The sequence below is a fragment of the Oncorhynchus keta genome, unplaced genomic scaffold, assembly GCF_023373465.1.
Source record: "Oncorhynchus keta strain PuntledgeMale-10-30-2019 unplaced genomic scaffold, Oket_V2 Un_scaffold_21901_pilon_pilon, whole genome shotgun sequence".
Lineage (NCBI taxonomy): Eukaryota > Metazoa > Chordata > Actinopteri > Salmoniformes > Salmonidae > Oncorhynchus > Oncorhynchus keta.
Window position 1 is genome coordinate 337,003 of NW_026290866.1, and position 21,432 is coordinate 358,434.

Genomic DNA, 21,432 nt, shown 5'->3' on the forward strand with positions numbered 1-21,432 from the left:
GAGGCGAGTGGCTGTAGCACTACAGAGAAAGAGCGTTGCTCTATTTCAACCGTCAGTGTTCTGTCAACAGAGGATTCAAGGAACCTCTTTGAAGCCTTTTACTTGATGCTCTTTCTGTCACGAATTGACTGTGACTTCTGAGTAGTCATTCATCTATAATTCTGTAGATTGTGCCAGAAAGTATTGGTGTTTACTCTCTAAATGTGCATTTATATCCATGTGCAGTATGTATCATATACAGAATAACTCACTTCTAACAAATAATTGACTTGAATTGATTTTTATCTACGTGAATACAAGAAGCATACACAATGAGGTCACTTCCTGGAATCCTGATCATGAAAGCCATAATATTTTCCTCATGTGTTGCTGAAAACCAAACACACACCACCAGAACTGATTCTGAATGCCTTCTATTCTCCCACATGATGTAGGTGTGTTTATCCTTCAGGTGATGTGAGACGCAGCTGCTGCGTTTCAACTGCATAATGAGACAGCTTCCTGGTGCAACAGGGACACTGAGCAGAGATGATAGGGTCATGATAGTACTCTGACGCATGTCAACCTCCATGTTTCAAAGGTGACGAGAACGGGATACATGCCAGTGCTTTTGATAGCCAGAGGCGTTTGCAGCTGGTGTGGTCTGAGCATCAGGGCTTGATAACTAGAGCTGGTAGAGTTTGCCCCAAAATGGCTGACTGACCTCTCATAGCAACATTATGGATGAAGTAGATGCTGAATGAGATGTGGGACGATGCTGATTGACCTCATAGCAACGTTATGGATGAAGTAGATGCTGAATGAGATGTGGGACGATGCTGATTGACCTCTCATAGCAACGTTATGGATGAAGTAGATGCTGAATGAGATGTGGGACGATGCTGATTGACCTCTCGTAGCAACGTTATGGATGAAGTAGATGCTGAATGAGGATGCTGATTGACCTCTCATAGCAACGTTATGGATGAAGTAGATGCTGAATGAGGATGCTGATTGACCTCTCATAGCAACGTTATGGATGAAGTAGATGCTGAATGAGGATGCTGATTGACCTCTCATAGCAACGTTATGGATGAAGTAGATGCTGAATGAGGATGCTGATTGACCTCTCATAGCAACGTTATGGATGAAGTAGATGCTGAATGAGATGTGGGACGATGCTGATTGACCTCTCATAGCAACGTTATGGATGAAGTAGATGCTGAATGAGGATGCTGATTGACCTCTCATAGCAACGTTATGGATGAAGTAGATGCTGATTGGAATATTATGATGTGTAACCAGGAAATGCATCCAACCAACCACAATACAATCATTTGTTTCATAAAGATAAACAATAATTTATTCACATTTCCTTTGCAAATATCACAATTAGCACACATTGACCTGCCTATGAAGTTACCAACTACCGATTACTTGAAAGAAGACGATAAACACTGAGCAAAGATAGAAGAGCAGTGTACAATGAAAAGCACCGTTTGAAGCGCCACCAAATGCCAGAACGGACTGTTTAGGTGAAATATAATACGTTAGAGACAATAACTTGTGTTATTTTTGACAACACAAAGAGATCTTCAGACAGGTCCGAAAATATGCAGAATAGACTAATAAATGTACAATAATTGAAAATAATCAATAAAAAATAATAAATATGTTTTGTATTTATAAATGACATTTAATGTATTCATGGAACAATCAAATCACTTTAATTAATTATTTAATCAGTAAGAAATGCACTTTTTTCATTGGTGATACTGATTTACCATTGATGAGAAACATTGAGATCACTTTTGCAATGAGATGTTGGGGGAAAACTGTTGACTAGTGAACCCTTCCTTCAAGACTGTTTTAAACTGAGAAACTGTTGACTAGTGAACCCTTCCTTCAAGACTATTTTAAACTGAGAAACTGTTGACTAGTGAACCCTTCCTTCAAGACTATTTTAAACTGAGAAACTGTTGACTAGTGAACCCTTCCTTCAAGACTGTTTTAAACTGAGAAACTGTTGACTAGTGAACCCCTACTTCAAGACTATTTTAAACTGAGAAACTGTTGACTAGTGAACCCTTCCTTCAAGACTATTTTAAACTGAGAAACTGTTGACTAGTGAACCCCTACTTCAAGACTATTTTAAACTGAGAAACTGTTGACTAGTGAACCCTTCCTTCAAGACTGTTTTAAACTGAGAAACTGTTGACTAGTGAACCTTTCCTTCAAGACTGTTTTAAACTGAGAAACTGTTGACTAGTGAACCCCTACTTCAAGACTATTTTAAACTGAGAAACTGTTGACTAGTGAACCCCTACTTCAAGACTATTTTAAACTGAGAAACTGTTGACTAGTGAACCCTTCCTTCAAGACTATTTTAAACTGAGAAACTGTTGACTAGTGAACCCCTACTTCAAGACTATTTTAAACTGAGAAACTGTTGACTAGTGAACCCCTACTTCAAGACTATTTTAAACTGAGAAACTGTTGACTAGTGAACCCTTCCTTCAAGACTGTTTTAAACTGAGAAACTGTTGACTAGTGAACCCTTCCTTCAAGACTGTTTTAAACTGAGAAACTGTTGACTAGTGAACCTTTCCTTCAAGACTGTTTTAAACTGAGAAACTGTTGACTAGTGAACCCTTCCTTCAAGACTGTTTTAAACTGAGAAACTGTTGACTAGTGAACCCCTACTTCAAGACTATTTTAAACTGAGAAACTGTTGACTAGTGAACCCCTACTTCAAGACTATTTTAAACTGAGAAACTGTTGACTAGTGAACCCTTCCTTCAAGACTGTTTTAAACTGAGAAATTGTTGACTAGTGAACCCTTCCTTCAAGACTGTTTTAAACTGAGAAACTGTTGACTAGTGAACCTTTCCTTCAAGACTGTTTTAAACTGAGAAACTGTTGACTAGTGAACCCTTCCTTCAAGACTGTTTTAAACTGAGAAACTGTTGACTAGTGAACCTTTCCTTCAAGACTGTTTTAAACTGAGAAACTGTTGACTAGTGAACCCCTCCTTCAAGACTATTTTAAACTGAGAAACTGTTGACTAGTGAACCCTTCCTTCAAGACTATTTTAAACTGAGAAACTGTTGACTAGTGAACCCCTACTTCAAGACTATTTTAAACTGAGAAACTGTTGACTAGTGAACCCTTCCTTCAAGACTGTTTTAAACTGAGAAACTGTTGACTAGTGAACCCTTCCTTCAAGACTGTTTTAAACTGAGAAACTGTTGACTAGTGAACCCTTCCTTCAAGACTGTTTTAAACTGAGAAACTGTTGACTAGTGAACCCTTCCTTCAAGACTGTTTTAAACTGAGAAACTGTTGACTAGTGAACCCCTACTTCAAGACTATTTTAAACTGAGAAACTGTTGACTAGTGAACCCTTCCTTCAAGACTGTTTTAAACTGAGAAACTGTTGACTAGTGAACCCTTCCTTCAAGACTGTTTTAAACTGAGAAACTGTTGACTAGTGAACCCCTACTTCAAGACTATTTTAAACTGAGAAACTGTTGACTAGTGAACCCTTCCTTCAAGACTGTTTTAAACTGAGAAACTGTTGACTAGTGAACCCCTACTTCAAGACTATTTTAAACTGAGAAACTGTTGACTAGTGAACCCTTCCTTCAAGACTGTTTTAAACTGAGAAACTGTTGACTAGTGAACCCTTCCTTCAAGACTATTTTAAACTGAGAAACTGTTGACAAGTGAACCCCATTCTTCAAGACTATTTTAAACTGAGAAACTGTTGACTAGTGAACCCTTCCTTAAAGACTGTTTTAAACTGAGAAACTGTTGACTAGTGAACCCCTACTTCAAGACTATTTTAAACTGAGAAACTGTTGACTAGTGAACCCTTCCTTCAAGACTATTTTAAACTGAGAAACTGTTGACTAGTGAACCCCTACTTCAAGACTATTTTAAACTGAGAAACTGTTGACTAGTGAACCCTTCCTTCAAGACTGTTTTAAACTGAGAAACTGTTGACTAGTGAACCTTTCCTTCAAGACTGTTTTAAACTGAGAAACTGTTGACTAGTGAACCCTTCCTTCAAGACTGTTTTAAACTGAGAAACTGTTGACTAGTGAACCCTTCCTTCAAGACTGTTTTAAACTGAGAAACTGTTGACTAGTGAACCCCTACTTCAAGACTATTTTAAACTGAGAAACTGTTGACTAGTGAACCCCTACTTCAAGACTATTTTAAACTGAGAAACTGTTGACTAGTGAACCCTTCCTTCAAGACTATTTTAAACTGAGAAACTGTTGACTAGTGAACCCCTACTTCAAGACTATTTTAAACTGAGAAACTGTTGACTAGTGAACCCCTACTTCAAGACTATTTTAAACTGAGAAACTGTTGACTAGTGAACCCTTCCTTCAAGACTGTTTTAAACTGAGAAACTGTTGACTAGTGAACCCTTCCTTCAAGACTGTTTTAAACTGAGAAACTGTTGACTAGTGAACCCCTACTTCAAGACTATTTTAAACTGGGAAACTGAAAGCCTCTGAGACACCACTGAATTATTGACATTCTCAGGACTTCAGAATTTTCCAAGAGAACTCTGAGTTGACATTTTCAGAAATTCTGAAAGCTCCTTCAGAGATTTAGTGGTGTCTTGACTCGCAAGGCAGCTTGGCATATTGAATGGGTCTTAGAGGGTTGTGCAGTTATATGGTCGATCCTCAGTGAAAGACAAGGAGGATTCTGCACAAGAGTCAAGTGTCTGTTCTCAGGTGTATGGTACATTTCTGACCACTACAGTTAATCACTGCCATGCTGGATAAACAATGCAAACATGACAATGTACCACGATGTCTTTGACTTGATGATGATGATGTGGTTTACAGAGAATTCTGATTAAGATAGAAACATGTTTCATGACATCATACATGGGCAACTGCAGAAAACATTTCACAGTGCATCGACAACCAGTGTAAAAAAAAAACATTTTACAAAATGTTATTGAGTTTACAAAGTGTGAAAAATATAGGATTTTCCCCATTATAAAAAATGCCACATTGAACGAGGCAAGTAAGGTCATACCGCATGGACGCGATGAGAGAGAGAGAGAGAGAGAGAGATGAGGCAAAGTTGTCCCTAGACACTGCTCTGAGGTCACTTTTTCATTATCGTCCAAATGGTTAATGCCCGACCCGGGTAGTTTTAAATAATCCTAGATCTGTGTGTACAGGGAAACTTCTACCCGGAGCTGTGGTCCTATACTGTAGTAACAGACAGGAAGGCATTGTGTACTTGTTTAGACCCCTGGTCCTCAGGTGCTCTGGCCCCGTGACTCATTAGTTCCTGGATGGTCATCCAGTTATCCAGGATCTTCTTGTTGCGTTTCTTCATCATCTTCTTGTGGCTGAGTTCCAGGATGTTGACCTCTTTACGGCCCTCGGCCCCGCTCCCAGGGCCCTCTCTGAGACACTCCAGCCGGCTCCTCTGCATGTACTCCCTCCTCCTCCTCTGCTCCCTGGCTCTGGCCAGCTGCTGCTTTCTCTCCTCTTTACTCCAGTACCGCCCCATCTTCATCTCGGACATAGTGTCATCGTCCGTGGTCATCCCTCCACTACGCTCCTCCCTGATCCTCAGCGCCCGTTCTCGTAGAATCCGGTCCCTCGCCGGTCGCCGGGCTACATACTTCGTCCCGTCGGCTCGAACTTTGACCTTCCATTCGAGGCGTGGTTCCCCCGGGCGGGTGGAGCGGTCCCGGCAGACGCTGAGGAGGCTGAGCTGGGACTGGGAGTAGGTCTCCAGACTGGAGGTCTGCTGGAGGAGCTGCTGCATGTAGCTCTGAAGGTGTCTGGCGTGGGCTGGAGAGGCGCCCTGCTGGGGGGCTGTGTGGTAAGGGGACGGGTAGGGAGGGACCCTGCGTGGCCCCCGGTGGCTCCTGGTGCGGTCGCAGCGCTCGTCGTCTGCAGGCAGGGCCGGGTCTGACTCGGAGGGGGAAGGGTTGGACTGGTCGGGGCTGCTGGAGATGACCGTGGTTCCAGGGCTGGGGTTGGGATCCTGTCGGCTGTGTGTGGTGGGCCCGGTCGAGGTCTCACTCATGAGCTCTCTGAAAAGAAGATTAGAATAATACATTATTATCCATTTTCTATAATAGAAATGTCAGACCCAGGATTGTAACCGACAACCCTCCGGCTGCTGGCCCACCTTTCTAAACTCAAGGCTAAAAAGGGCTTAATAAAACACATTTGATTGATTGTCTACATACCTGTCTGGGATGGGGATGGAGATGGACTGGCCGGAGGCTGCCATGGTGCTCCGGAGGTTCTTCTGGTTGGTGAGGCTGATGCGTCTCTGTAGAGAGTGGTCTGGGGATCTCTCCATGCCTAGAGGAGTGGACCTGGCGCTCTCAGCCGTGTTATAGGCACTGGAGCTGTCCTTGTCCCCCCTTAGCTTGTCGCTGTCCCACTGCCTCTCCCCTGGATGCTCGTTGATATCGGCCAGCTTGGCATGCTGCTCGCGCCCATGTTTGGGGCTTCGTCCTGGGGAGCAGATCGGGGTGCAGGGGGGATCCCTTTGGTTCTTGCGGAGCTGGTGGGCCTGCATGATGCTCTGACACTCCAGCTCGATACTCCTCAGCTCATCATTCAACATCCTCAGCTCCTGTTCCATCCCTCCACCACCACTGACCCCCACCCCGCTCTGCTCCGTCAGGCTGCACTCGATGGTGCTTCTCCTGCTATAGTACACACCACACTCCCCGCTGTTACGGATCTGGCACTTGAGCTCCAGGAGCTGCTTGAAGCGGCTGTCACACTCCAGTCCTAACCCCACTCTACCCTCACCCTCCTGGGCTTGGATCAGACCCCTGGGTCCCTGGGTGTCCGAGGGTACCACCACCCTCTTGCCCAGCCCCTGGCCATGCTTGGCCCTCCATCGGTCTCTCAGGCCCTGGGCAGGCCTCCGGTGGACACAGGCCAGGAGGACTTCCTGTTCGGAGCTCTCCTCGTTGCGCCCCGTCCCCAAGCCGCTGTCTTTGTCCTGAGTATTGGAGGAACACGTGGCCGTGTCTGTCATGACGTCATCCTCCTCCAGCTGCTTGGCCTGGAAAGAGAACAAAGAGTTGTGGTAGAGAAGATGGAAGATATTCTATAACACTAGCGCCTATCAACATGCATCAGCCCACATCATAGTACCAGCTCTTAAGCATTTAGAATAGCAATACCTGGACATGTGTATTGTCTAGAATTGCAATATCGGGACATCTGTACTGTTAGAATATCAATACCTGGACATGTGTATTGTCTAGAATAGCAATATCTGGACATCTATACTCTCAACATTGAAATATGATCTATTTGGGAGGGGTGCAACGCAATATTAGGAAAGTGTTCCTAATGTTTTGAACTCTTAAGTGTATAATGGACAACTATGTCCATCTCATATTATATTCCCCAGGCTGTTCTCACCTGCTCCTCTCCTCCTCCTGTCTTCTGCACCTCCTCGTTCCTCCTCTCCTCAAGGATCTCCATCTTCAGCTCCTCTAGGAGTTCATTGTGCTCCTCATCCAGCCACGCCTCCTCTGGTCTGGTCACCAGGAGAACGATACTCCTGGACTCCTCATTGGACAGGAGAGTGAAAGCTTCCTGCCTGTCCTGTACGTCACAGCCATTGATCTGGTAACACGCACGTAAAGAGATGAGAAAATATATAGTCCACACATACTGATTAAGAAAGAGATCCTGTTACTGTCTGTTACACTCACTGAAAACTAAACTCCATCACGGAAGAAGAATTAATGAAGAAATTATGTAAAACATATACATAAAGAGATTAGAAAGTACTGTATCTAGTACACAAAGATATTAGAAAGTCCTGTATCTAATACACAGAGAGATTAGAAAGTACTGTATCTAGTACACAAAGATATTAGAAAGTACTGTATCTAATACACAGAGAGATAAGAAAGTGCTGTATCCAGTACACAAAGAGATGAGAAAGTACTGTATCCAGTACACACTCACTCACATATTGTACATACAGAGATTAAACTCCTGACTGACTGACGAAACCATCCCCCTTTAAATGCCTCCCTTCCGCCTCTATACAGTGCACATCACAGTCATTCACTTAACTCCTCCATCACAGTCATTCACTTAACTCCTCCATCACAGTCATTCACTTAACTCCTCCATCACAGTCATTCACTTAACTCCTCCATCACAGTCATTCACTTAACTCCTCCATCACAGTCATTCACTTAACTCCTCCATCACAGTCATTCACTCCATCACAGTCATTCACTTAACTCCTCCATCACAGTCATTCACTTAACTCCTCCACCACAGTCATTCACTTAACTCCTCCATCACAGTCATTCACTTAACTCCTCCATCACAGTCATTCACTTAACTCCTCCATCACAGTCATTCACTTAACTCCTCCATCACAGTCATTCACTTAACTCCTCCATTCACTTAACTCCTCCATCACATTCACAGTCATTAACTCCTCCATCACAGTCATTCACTTAACTCCTCCATCACATTCATTCACTTAACTCCTCCATCACATTCATTCACTTAACTCCTCCATCACAGTCATTCACTTAACTCCTCCATCACAGTCATTCACTTAACTCCTCCATCACAGTCATTCACTTAACTCCTCCATCACAGTCATTCACTTAACTCCTCCATCACAGTCATTCACTTAACTCCTCCATCACAGTCATTCACTTAACTCCTCCATCACAGTCATTCACTTAACTCCTCCATCACATAACTCCTCATTCACTCTAACTCTCCTCCATCACATTCATTCACTTAACTCCTCCATCACAGTCATTCACTTAACTCCTCCATCACAGTCATTCACTTAACTCCTCCATCACAGTCATTCACTTAACTCCTCCATCACAGTCATTCACTTAACTCCTCCATCACAGTCATTCACTTAACTCCTCCATCACATTCATTCACTTAACTCCTCCATCACATTCATTCACTTAACTCCTCCATCACAGTCATTCACTTAACTCCTCCATCACAGTCATTCACTTAACTCCTCCATCACAGTCATTCACTTAACTCCTCCATCACAGTCATTCACTTAACTCCTCCATCACAGTCATTCACTTAACTCCTCCATCACATTCATTCACTTAACTCCTCCATCACAGTCATTCACTTAACTCCTCCATCACATTCATTCACTTAACTCCTCCATCACAGTCATTCACTTAACTCCTCCATCACAGTCATTCACTCCTCCAACTCCTCTTAACTCCACATTCATTCACTTAACTCCTCCATCACAGTCATTCACTCTAACTCCTCCATCACATTCATTCACTTAACTCCTCCATCACATTCATTCACTTAACTCCTCCATCACAGTCATTCACTTAACTCCTCCATCACATTCATTCACTTAACTCCTCCATCACAGTCATTCACTTAACTCCTCCATCACAGTCATTTAACTCCTCCATCACAGTCATTCACTTAACTCCTCCATCACAGTCATTCACTTAACTCCTCCATCACATTCATTCACTTAACTCCTCCATCACATTCATTCACTTAACTCCTCCATCACAGTCATTCACTTAACTCCTCCATCACATTCTCCTCCTCCACAGTCATTCACTTAACTCCTCCATCACAGTCATTCACTTAACTCCTCCATCACATTCATTCACTTAACTCCTCCATCACAGTCATTCACTTAACTCCTCCATCACAGTCATTCACTTAACTCCTCCATCACAGTCATTCACTTAACTCCTCCATCACAGTCATTCACTTAACTCCTCCATCACAGTCATTCACTTAACTCCTCCATCACAGTCATTCACTTAACTCCTCCATCACAGTCATTCACTTAACTCCTCCATCACAGTCATTCTTAACTCCTCCATCACATTCATTCACTTAACTCCTCCATCACAGTCATTCACTTAACTCCTCCATCACAGTCATTCACTCCTCCATCACAGTCAACTCCTCCATCACATTCATTCACTTAACTCCTCCATCAGAGTCATTCACTTAACTCCTCCATCACAGTCATTCACTTAACTCCTCCATCACAGTCATTCACTTAACTCCTCCATCACAGTCATTCACTTAACTCCTCCATCACAGTCATTCACTTAACTCCTCCATCACAGTCATTCACTTAACTCCTCCATCACAGTCATTCACTTAACTCCTCCATCACAGTCATTCACTTAACTCCTCCATCACAGTCATTCACTTAACTCCTCCATCACAGTCATTCACTTAACTCCTCCATCACAGAAGATGGAGTGTTTGAAGAAACCATCCCCCTTTTAATCTCTCCCTCCACCTCTCCGTCTCTCTGAGAAAAGCACCTCCAGTCGATTATGAATTCACACTTTCACAGGCAGGCAGAGGATGTCTGGTCTGCTCTGTGTCCTGTCTCTTCTCTGCATTGATTAAAGATGGAGGGCAGTGGGGGCCAGCCACGGCCATGGGAGAGAGAGAGAGAGAGAGAGAGAGAGAGAGAGAGAGAGAGAGAGAGAGAGAGAGAGAGAGAGAGCTGCACGGTGTTCATGAAAGGCTGGTCTCAGCGGAGCACTGCGCCCATCCAGACATACAATTAACTGTACTGTGACAGGTGGCGTTCATCTTTCCCCTGCAGAGTAATGGGCTTGTCACAGAGAGATAATGGGACCCAGAGAACACCAGGGCTCAGCCCTCCAATCAGAATACAACAGGGGCTTAGCCCTCCAATCAGAAGAGACTGTGCAGTGTTTGGGTCCACCAGTCACCTAACATCATTACTGCTACTACTGGGGAGTGTAGAAATCACTGACTACTACTTCTAATCTCTGTTCACAGCTAACACACACCGCGCACACACACACACACACGTTTAATTTACTATCATAGTGGGGACCAAACAATTGATACCTATTCAAAATGATATTTTCCCTAAACCCTTTACCTATACCTAACCCTAAACGTAACCCTAACACTGACTCAAAGTCTAACCCTAACCTTAATTGTAACCCTAACCCTAAACCTAACCCCTAAAAACCTGAAATAGCCATTTTCCTTGTGGGGATCAACGAAATGTCCCTACTTGTCCACATGTTCCTTGATTTACTATCTTTGTGAGGACTTCTGGTCCCCACAAGGATAGTAAAACTAGAAACACACACACACACTCTCACACTCAAACCCACTTCCACACTCCTTTCTCTCCCTCTTATGTGACCCGCCAGGTGGCTCTACAGTTCTCAGAGAGATAGAGAGAGACCCGCCAGGTGGCTCTACAGTTCTCAGAGAGAGAGACCCGCCAGGTGGCTCTACAGTTCTCAGGGGAGAGAGAGACCCGCCAGGTGGCTCTACAGTTCTCAGAGAGAGAGACCCGCCAGGTGGCTCTACAGTTCTCAGAGAGAGAGACCCGCCAGGTGGCTCTACAGTTCTCAGAGAGAGAGACCCGCCAGGTGGCTCTACAGTTCTCAGAGAGAGAGAGAGACCCGCCAGGTGGCTCTACAGTTCTCAGAGAGATAGAGAGAGACCCGCCAGGTGGCTCTACAGTTCTCAGAGAGAGAGAGAGACCCGCCAGGTGGCTCTACAGTTCTCAGAGAGATAGAGAGAGACCCGCCAGGTGGCTCTACAGTTCTCAGAGAGAGAGAGAGACCCGCCAGGTGGCTCTACAGTTCTCAGAGAGAGAGAGAGAGACCCGCCAGGTGGCTCTACAGTTCTCAGAGAGATAGAGAGACCCGCCAGGTGGCTCTACAGTTCTCAGGGAGAGAGAGAGACCCGCCAGGTGGCTCTACAGTTCTCAGGGAGAGAGAGAGACCCGCCAGGTGGCTCTACAGTTCTCAGGAGAGAGAGAGAGACCCACCAGGTGGCTCTACAGTTCTCAGAGAGAGAGAGAGACCCGCCAGGTGGCTCTACAGTTCTCTGAGAGAGAGACCCGCCAGGTGGCTCTACAGTTCTCAGAGAGAGAGACCCGCCAGGTGGCTCTACAGTTCTCAGTGAGAGAGACCCGCCAGGTGGCTCTACAGTTCTCAGAGAGAGAGACCCGCCAGGTGGCTCTACAGTTCTCAGTGAGAGGGACCCGCCAGGTGGCTCTACAATTCTCAGAGAGAGACCCGCCAGGTGGCTCTACAGTTCTCAGAGAGAGAGAGAGAGACCCGCCAGGTGGCTCTACAGTTCTCAGAGAGAGAGACCCGCCAGATGGCTCTACAGTTCTCAGAGAGAGAGAGACCCGCCAGATGGCTCTACAGTTCTCAGAGAGATAGAGAGACCCGCCAGATGGCTCTACAGTTCTCAGAGAGAGAGAGAGACCCGCCAGGTGGCTCTACAGTTCTCAGAGAGAGAGAGAGACCCGCCAGATGGCTCTACAGTTCTCAGAGAGATAGAGAGAGACCCGCCAGGTGGCTCTACAGTTCTCAGAGAGAGAGAGAGAGACCCGCCAGGTGGCTCTACAGTTCTCAAAGAGAGAGAGAGACCCGCCAGATGGCTCTACAGTTCTCAGAGAGAGAGAGACCCGCCAGGTGGCTCTACAGTTCTCAGAGAGAGACCCGCCAGGTGGCTCTACAGTTCTCAGTGAGAGGGACCCGCCAGGTGGCTCTACAATTCTCAGAGAGAGACCCGCCAGGTGGCTCTACAGTTCTCAGAGAGAGAGAGAGAGACCCGCCAGGTGGCTCTACAGTTCTCAGAGAGAGAGAGACCCGCCAGGTGGCTCTACAGTTCTCAGAGAGATAGAGAGAGACCCGCCAGGTGGCTCTACAGTTCTCAGAGAGATAGAGAGAGACCCGCCAGGTGGCTCTACAGTTCTCAGAGAGATAGAGAGAGACCCGCCAGGTGGCTCTACAGTTCTCAGAGAGAGAGAGAGACCCGCCAGGTGGCTCTACAGTTCTCAGAGAGAGAGACCCGCCAGGTGGCTCTACAGTTCTCAGGGAGAGAGAGAGACCCGCCAGGTGGCTCTACAGTTCTCAGAGAGAGAGACCCGCCAGGTGGCTCTACAGTTCTCAGAGAGAGAGAGAGACCCGCCAGGTGGCTCTACAGTTCTCAGAGAGAGAGAGACCCGCCAGGTGGCTCTACAGTTCTCAGAGAGAGAGACCCGCCAGGTGGCTCTACAGTTCTCAGAGAGATAGAGAGAGACCCGCCAGGTGGCTCTACAGTTCTCAGAGAGAGAGACCCGCCAGGGAGGATGTCGGGCTGCTGTGTGAAAACAACACTAAGGACTTTCATTTTCCAGCTTAAGTGTAGCCATTAAATATGCATATGATCTGTAGCCCGAAGACAACAACAGCTCTGCTCCTAGAAGAGAGCTTACAGGGAGGGTGCCTTTGAGTGTGTGTATGTGTGTGTGAGTGTGTGTGCTTGCGTGTGTGTGAGTGTGTGTGTGTGCTTGCGTGTGTGTGTGTGGTTGCGCTCATGTAATTGTTCTTGAGATGAAAATACGTACCTGTAATATTCGATCTCCTTGGCCCTCCAATGAACAAACAAAACAACAAATCAATCCAAACGCCCGTCACCTAGAACAGGCAGCTGGATGTTACTACTGTTGCCATGGTCCACACCTGAACAAACAAAACAGGCAGCAAATCAATGCCAAACGCTAGAACAGGCAGCTGGATACACATGTTACTACTGTTGCCATGACACTGTCTGCTAGAACAGGCAGCTGGATACCCAAGTCACTACTGTTGCCATGTCACTGTCTGCTAGAGCTGGATACCCACTACTGGCAGCTAGAACAGGCAGCTGGATACCCAAGTCACTACTGTTGCCATGTCACTGTCTGCTAGAACAGGCAGCTGGATACCCAAGTCACTACTGTTGCCATGTCACTGTCTGCTAGAACAGGCAGCTGGATACCCAAGTTACTACTGTTGCCATGTCACTGTCTGCTAGAACAGGCAGCTGGATACCCAAGTCACTACTGTTGCCATGTCACTGTCTGCTAGAACAGGCAGCTGGATACCCAAGTCACTACTGTTGCCATGTCACTGTCTGCTAGAACAGGCAGCTGGATACCCAAGTCACTACTGTTGCCATGTCGCTGTCTGGTGGATCATTATCAAACACCTTCATTGCTTTCTCTTCTTGTCAAGATCCCCATCTGAAGATATTGCTTCAACAATACAACGCCGAGCATCCAACCATTCCTCAAAACATCCATTGAGCTCATTATCACATGGTAATAGGAAGTGTGTCCCCAATGGCACCCTATTCCCTAAATAGTGCACTACGTTTGAGCAGGGTCCATAGGGCTCTAGTAGTGTACTATATAGAGTATAGGGTGCCATTTGGGTCGCAAGATATAGTTTGAAATATGACAGTATGGATTGTAGTTTATTAGTGTGGTAGCTGTCCACCAAGATAACACTGATGTTGGTGTCAACAACCTGGTTTAAGAAAAGGGAATGAATCTTCATGAGAAAACTCATTTCAACATTTATTGATTTTCTCATTATTTTGTTTTCAGTTTTTGGGGAATTGCTTGTATGGAATGTCAAATCGTTCCCGTGACGATATGTGTTCAGAGTTTTTTTCTTCCTACCTTTGAATTTCACTTTAAAAAAACAAGCATTTCTTTCATCAAAGAACTGAACATCAAAATAAGGAGCTCAGCAAGAGAAAATTAACATTGGAAGCGTATTAATAAGTCAGGAATGATTAAGCTGAAAATGTGTAGACATTTCTAATTTCAATAATAACATTTCATATTTTTCACAGGCAATCCCAGTGGATACGTTTTTGAGGGAATCTAATCTACTTGGTATGATTTCAATACCGCTTCCATTTCTCTGCAATTACTTCAAACACGTTTCAGTTCTCAGAGTCAAGATCAAGAGCTATACGTAGGTGTTCAAAACCAACCGGGAAAACAGACCTATGCTTCCACAAGGAAAGTGACACCAACATTATGAGGCAACTGCAGGTGCTGTTCCTACTTTACCTGAGGTAACACTTCAGCTTATTGAAGAGGAAGCTGGTGTAAGAGCAAGGCAATACCCCCCCCACACACACACACACACACACACACACACACACACACACACATGTCACACCCCCAGACACCACCATAATGAGAGCTTTAGCTTTACTTTAGTCTGAGAGACATTATTTCCACTCAGCTGTCTCTCTGCTCTTTGTTTCAGTCTTTGGTATGCAGAGGAGGTGGTGGGAAAATGTGTCATTTTACACTCTGCAGGAGATGAGGAGGAAGGGTGTCACTCACTGTGGACTAATTAAAATCCTCAATTAGAATATTGAACAGAACGAGGGGAGTATTTCAAACTTCACTTGCTTTCCTCTCCTCTCTCTCCATGCATGGTTCATTTGGAGCGAAAGAGATATTATTGGCAAACATTCAAACACCTCCTCATTCTTTAACACCTTCTAATTCAGTTGAACTCAGTCAATATTCCACAACATTATATGATATCAAATGGGAATTCACAGTTATCTTTTAATTGCTTCTGACTGTAAAAGGTAATTGATATGTGGTGGGATTCCTTGTTTGATTTATTCTAACACGCAGTGTCTCTTCCCTTCCTGTTAACCAAGCCCTTCCTGTTAACCAAGCCCTTCCTGTTAACCAAGGCCTTCCTGTTAACCAAGCCCTTCCTGTTAACCAAGCCCTTCCTGTTAACCAAGCCCTTCCTGTTAACCAAGCCCTTCCTGTTAACCAAGCCCTTCCTGTTAACCAAGCCCTTCCTGTTAACCAAGGCCTTCCTGTTAACCAAGCCCTTCCTGTTAACCAAGCCCTTCCTGTTAACCAAGCCCTTCCTGTTAACCAAGCCCTTCCTGTTAACCAAGCCCTTCCTGTTAACCAAGGCCTTCCTGTTAACCAAGCCCTTCCTGTTAACCAAGCCCTTCCTGTTAACCAAGGCCTTCCTGTTAACCAAGCCCTTCCTGTTAACCAAGCCCTTCCTGTTAACCAAGCCCTTCCTGTTAACCAAGGCCTTCCTGTTAACCAAGCCCTTCCTGTTAACCAAGCCCTTCCTGTTAACCAAGGCCTTCCTGTTAACCAAGCCCTTCCTGTTAACCAAGCCTTTCCTTTTAACCAAGCCCTTCCTTTTAACCAAGCCCTTCCTTTTAACCAAGCCCTTCCTGTTAACCAAGCCCTTCCTGTTAACCAAGGCCTTCCTGTTAACCAAGCCCTTCCTGTTAACCAAGCCCTTCCTGTTAACCAAGCCCTTCCTGTTAACCAAGCCCTTCCTGTTAACCAAGCCCTTCCTTGGGAGTGCAGTTTGTCATATGACCGTGTACCAGAGAACCAGACTCAGGAGGGGGGCATGGATAGATCTGTGTCCCACCAAACAGGACACTTCTCTGGGGAAGATCGAGTCTCATAACGGGGAATTCCGACCAGAGTTAAACGCGCATTCATGGAACATAATTCCCTTTTTTTATGCACTTTTCTCTCCATGCGTATTCTGACCTTGAATTTAAGCATGAGAATAGCACGCTATTCATTCGCTATTTGTTCGTGTGCAAGATGAAAGAAATGAAGGTGTAGTGGAGGTGTGTCTACAGATACACCGTATTCTGACCTTGACATAATTCCCTCACAATTCCACCACCCTTATGCACCACGAAACAATGAATGTGGTCGAGCAACTTGTCAGTTCCACGTGTAAAAACATCTAGTTTCTTTGTTCAGATAGAAATAACACCATTCCCCATGTACTGTCATGTACTAATTGATAATACCTTTTGATAACACTTATTGAAAAGACCAATTGATAAGACCTATTGAAAAGACCTATTGATAATATCTATTGATAATATCTATTGATAAGACCTATTGATAATATCTATTGATAATACCTATTGATAATATCTATTGATAAGACCTATTGATAATATCTATTGATAATACCTATTGATAATATCTATTGATAAGACCAATTGATAAGACCTATTGATAATATCTATTGATAAGACCTATTGAAAAGACCAATTGATAAGACCTATTGAAAAGACTATTGATAATATCTATTGATAAGACCTATTGAAAAGACCTATTGATAATATCTATTGATAATATCTATTGATAAGACCTATTGATAATATCTATTGATAATACCTATTGATAATATCTATTGATAAGACCTATTGATAATATCTATTGATAATACCTATTGATAATATCTATTGATAAGACCTATTGATAAGAACAATTCCCATTTGGGGTCTTAGGCTGGGTTTCTGTGTAGCACTTTGTGACATCGGCTGATGTAAGAAGGGCTTTATAAATACATTTTATTGATGGGAATTTGATTGATAAGAGCTAGGTCATTTTTAAAAATGTTCATTTATTTTATTTCACCTTTATTTAACCAGGTAGGCCAGTTGAGAACAAGTTCTCATTTACAACTGTGACCTGGCCAAGTTAAAGCAAAGCACTGCGACAAAAACAACAACACAGAGTCACACATAAACAAACATACAATCAATAACACAAAATAAAAGAAATATAAAAATCTATGTATAGTGTGTGCAAATGTAGAAGAGTAGGGAGGTAGGCAATAAACAGGCCCTAGGGGAGAAAATAATTACAATTAATACTGGAGAGATAGATGTGCAGATGATGATGTGCAAGTAGAGAACCTGGGGTGCAAAAGACCAAGAGGGTAAGTAATAATATGGGGATGAGGTAGTCGGGTGGGCTATTTACAGATTGGCTGTGTACAGGTACAGTGATCGGTAAGCTGCTCTGACAGCTGATGCTTAAAGTTAGAGAGGGAGATATAAGACTCCAGCTTCAGAGATTTTTGCAATTCGTTCCAGTCATTGGCAGCAGAGACCTGGAAGAAAAGGTGGCCAAAGGAGGTGTTGGCTTTGGTGTATATAGTGAAATATATCTGCTGGAGCGCGTGCTATGGGTGGGTGTTGCTATGGTGACCAGTGAGCTGAGATAAGGTGGGGCTTTACCTAGCAAAGACTTATAGATGACCTGGAGCCAGTGGGTTTGGATATGCAGTGAATGAATAAGCCATTTGAATAAGGGGATTTGAAATATACATTGTTGTAGTTCTATTTCACCTTATGATCACTGGAGACAATGTGAAACCAGTCATATGGCAGCAAACTGAAACATAACTACCGAGTTTATTTAGGATTTCTAGAATGTTTTAATTATATGCCTGGTCTGTTCACTGTGTTTTTCACAACTTGTATCATGTTAAATATGAATGACTATCGGTAGTCACCTTCAGGTAAAATCACATTCATTTACAACTGTCCCTTTAGTGTTTGTTTCCTTACATTTTGCTCGAGGATTGCTAGCAATAGTAGAGTATATTAGGCTAACGTATCACAAGTTGTGCAGTAATTTAGGACAAAGCCTATTTGAATCAATTCTGGAACTCAGAGCACACATAGCGGGTTAAACCTGGACCCTGGTGCACGGTTCACCACGACTGGACCGCCGTCGTCACGGTTCTATGATCAGTGAGGATTATTACAGGAGATTTATAGGACTACTGTTCCACCCCTATTGTACACTTTTCTACCCTTTCAATATGTCATGAATTGAATATGGAAACTTTAAGAATGAATCAAACCACTGTATTTTTGATTCACCAATATATGTTGTGCGTAAAGGCTCGCCAAACTTTTACGAAATTATTCATAAATACTTTCCTAACCCTAAATAATATACAAGATCAGAGTATTTTAAAATCAACCAATTGGTGGTGAACAGGACACGAATATGCATGTATTTACAATATATGGTTTTCTTTCATTGATTCCTAATATTCTGAACCGTTCTCTCCATCTATTCTAGTGAGGCTGTCGAGAAAATTATAATATAAGGTACACCAACTTTAAAGGAATGACTTTACATAAATGTACTGAAACCCCTATTAAACGAAAACTCCACAGGAAAATCTGATGGCCAGCAAGTGGGAGTTTTTTCAGCAGTTGAATGAAATGTATTCAGCTAGGAAGCCACGCCTGCAACGCCTGTTAACACCTGCATGAAGTCTGATTATCAGCTACTGAGAAGCGCGTAGGAAAGCCGTACATTTCCTAAGTCTGAATTGGGCCCATGGCTCCTAAGGATGCTGATGGTGGTGGTGGTTCTTACGTGGCTGACGTAGATAGCTGTATCCTCTTCATCGTCAGTCCGATAGCACAGCGTCAGACCCAACTTCTCCTGACTGTTGAGCCGACAGAGCTCTACCTGCTGTAGAGACAGAACAGAGACAGAATTCACAATGGAGAGGAGGAGGAGAGCAGAGAAGGAGGAGAGGAGGAGGAGAGCAGAGAAGGAGGAGAGGAGGAGGAGAGCAGAGAAGGAGGAGAGGAGGAGGAGAGCAGAGAAGGAGGAGAGGAGGAGGAGAGAAGAAGGAGAGGAGGAGGAGAGGAGAGAAGGAGGAGAGGAGGAGGAGAGAAGAGGAGGAGAGGGAGAGGAGAGAAGAGGAGGAGAGAGGAGGAGGAGAGGAGGAGGAGAGGAGGAGGAGAGAGAGGAGAGGAGAGGAGAGAGGGGAGAGGAGAGGGAGGGGAGGGGAGGGGAGAGGGAGAGGAGAGGAGAGGAGAGGGAGGAGGGGAGGGGGGGAGGGAGGAGAGGGAGAGAGGAGAGGAGAGGAGAGGAGAGGAGGAGGAGAGGAGAGGAGAGGAGAGGAGAGGAGAGGAGAGGAGAGGAGAGGAGAGGAGAGGAGAGGAGGAGAAGGAGGAGAGGAGAGGAGAGGAGGAGAGAAGGAGGAGAGGAGAGGAGAGGAGAGAGGAGAGGAGAGGAGAGGAGGAGGAGAGTCCAACAGAGATGTGTTACTGGCACAGACTTCATAATGACCTTGTTCTTGTCAAGTTCAAGAGCTGGGCCCATATTCCAAAAACGTCTCAGCGTAGGAGTGCTGATCTAGGATCAGTTTAGGCTTTCAGTTTATAATGAATGGGCAGGGGGGATCTGATCCTAGATCAGCCCTCTCTGAAATGCTTTATGAGTACTCTGAGCTTACTCTCTGAGAATTGTCACTGAGCTTGTTGCCAAGAACTTACGGTACTGACTTCATTCATCATGTAGGAAGTAGGTTAGTGACACAGAAGGGTGAATTATCCTTTTCAAAAGTGAAATAATAAGTGAAATAATAAGTATGAGATAATTATACAGAAGCACTCAAAATCGGGCGCTTCCAACATTAAGGCCCTCTGGTCATTTTTACTGAGGATATTGAGCTTGGAGCCAGTGTTGATCCCCGTTGCTGAGTAGGCTGTGGTTACCACAGTGATGAAATATTCACCATTCACTCCAGTGGGGTTCAGACTCCAGTCCCTTCAAGCCTTGTTCCAGTTGTTCATGAAAGGGGAATGTCACCCTGGCCTTGCCATGGCATAAAGCCATTACTATATTAACAACATGATGTTTTCATCATAAACATCACAATTATCCAAACCACAAGCTAGAACTCTGCCATTTTCATTTCACTGTTAGTATCGGGAAGTTTTGACTTAATGTGTATTTGCTGTTCATAGTGAACTACAAAGACCAGCATTCATAGCGAATGCTGATACCGCCTGCTAGGTAGAGGGGGCGTGCCCACAAACTTGAATAATGCCATTGTTTACCTCGAATGACCAACACAGAGAAACCTCAGAAGATTTCTTTGTAAACTTTTGTTTTTCACTATTGTTTGTTATCATGCCCATGTGGCGTTCTGTGCCTTGCTGTGCTCATTACAACAAACTCAAAATTGTGTTAACTTCACTGTTCTACCTACCAGAGATTCACCCTGATTCTCCTAGTGGCTTGCGGCTATCAAGACTGATGCGGTGACCAAAGATTACCAGAGGGATTATCAGACTGGACTGTTAGGGAATCCATTTTGACGCCAGCTGAGACATGATGAGATACCATTGATTTTTTCCCTTCACAGCAAAACGGAAGATTCTCAATTAGAAGTAAAAATAGAATTGTTGATATAGTATCTTTAAAAAAAACGTATTGGAGGAGGGACAGGAGCCAGACCACGAAGCACCACCCAACACAAGTTGTAGTCTTTACGAGACTGGAAACAATGCTTGTATATTTAGTAATGAATCGGACGATAGGAACATCGCTGAAAGACGTCCACTGGCCCTGTCCAACAAGGACAACCACATCTACATCCACAAAAACATATAGTGTGATCAGTTTAACATAGAGCCTTATAGTGTGATCAGTTTAACATAGAGCCTTATAGTGTGATCAGTTTAACATAGAGCCTTATAGTGTGATCAGTTTAACATAGAGCCTTATAGTGTGATCAGTTTAACATAGAGCCTTATAGTCAGTGATAGAGCCAGTTTAACATAGAGCCTTATAGTGTGAGTTTCATAGAGTTTAGTGTGATCATAACATAGAGCCTTATAGTGTGATCAGTTTAACATAGAGCCTTATAGTGTGATCAGTTTAACATAGAGCCTTATAGTGTGATCAGTTTAACATAGAGCCTTATAGTGTGATCAGTTTAACATAGAGCCTTATAGTGTGATC

The 21,432-nt window shown here is 44.2% G+C and overlaps 1 protein-coding gene across 1 annotated transcript in view; it reads right to left on the reverse strand.

The window, feature by feature from the left end:
- Positions 1–1,322: 1,322 nt before the first annotated feature.
- Positions 1,323–21,432, reverse strand: part of pdzrn4 (PDZ domain containing ring finger 4) — a 96,207-nt gene continuing 76,097 nt past the window's right edge. Inside the window, exons 4-12 of the mRNA XM_052515154.1 lie at positions 18,985–19,146; positions 13,408–13,431; positions 7,422–7,628; positions 6,221–7,056; positions 4,182–6,061; positions 3,806–3,993; positions 2,818–2,958; positions 2,395–2,582; positions 1,323–2,206 (exon numbers count right to left, since the gene is read on the reverse strand). Of these exons, the coding sequence (XP_052371114.1) occupies positions 5,218–6,061; positions 6,221–7,056; positions 7,422–7,628; positions 13,408–13,431; positions 18,985–19,146 (2,073 nt within the window). The 3' untranslated portion in view covers positions 1,323–2,206; positions 2,395–2,582; positions 2,818–2,958; positions 3,806–3,993; positions 4,182–5,217. The remainder of the gene's footprint in view (positions 2,207–2,394; positions 2,583–2,817; positions 2,959–3,805; positions 3,994–4,181; positions 6,062–6,220; positions 7,057–7,421; positions 7,629–13,407; positions 13,432–18,984; positions 19,147–21,432) is intronic.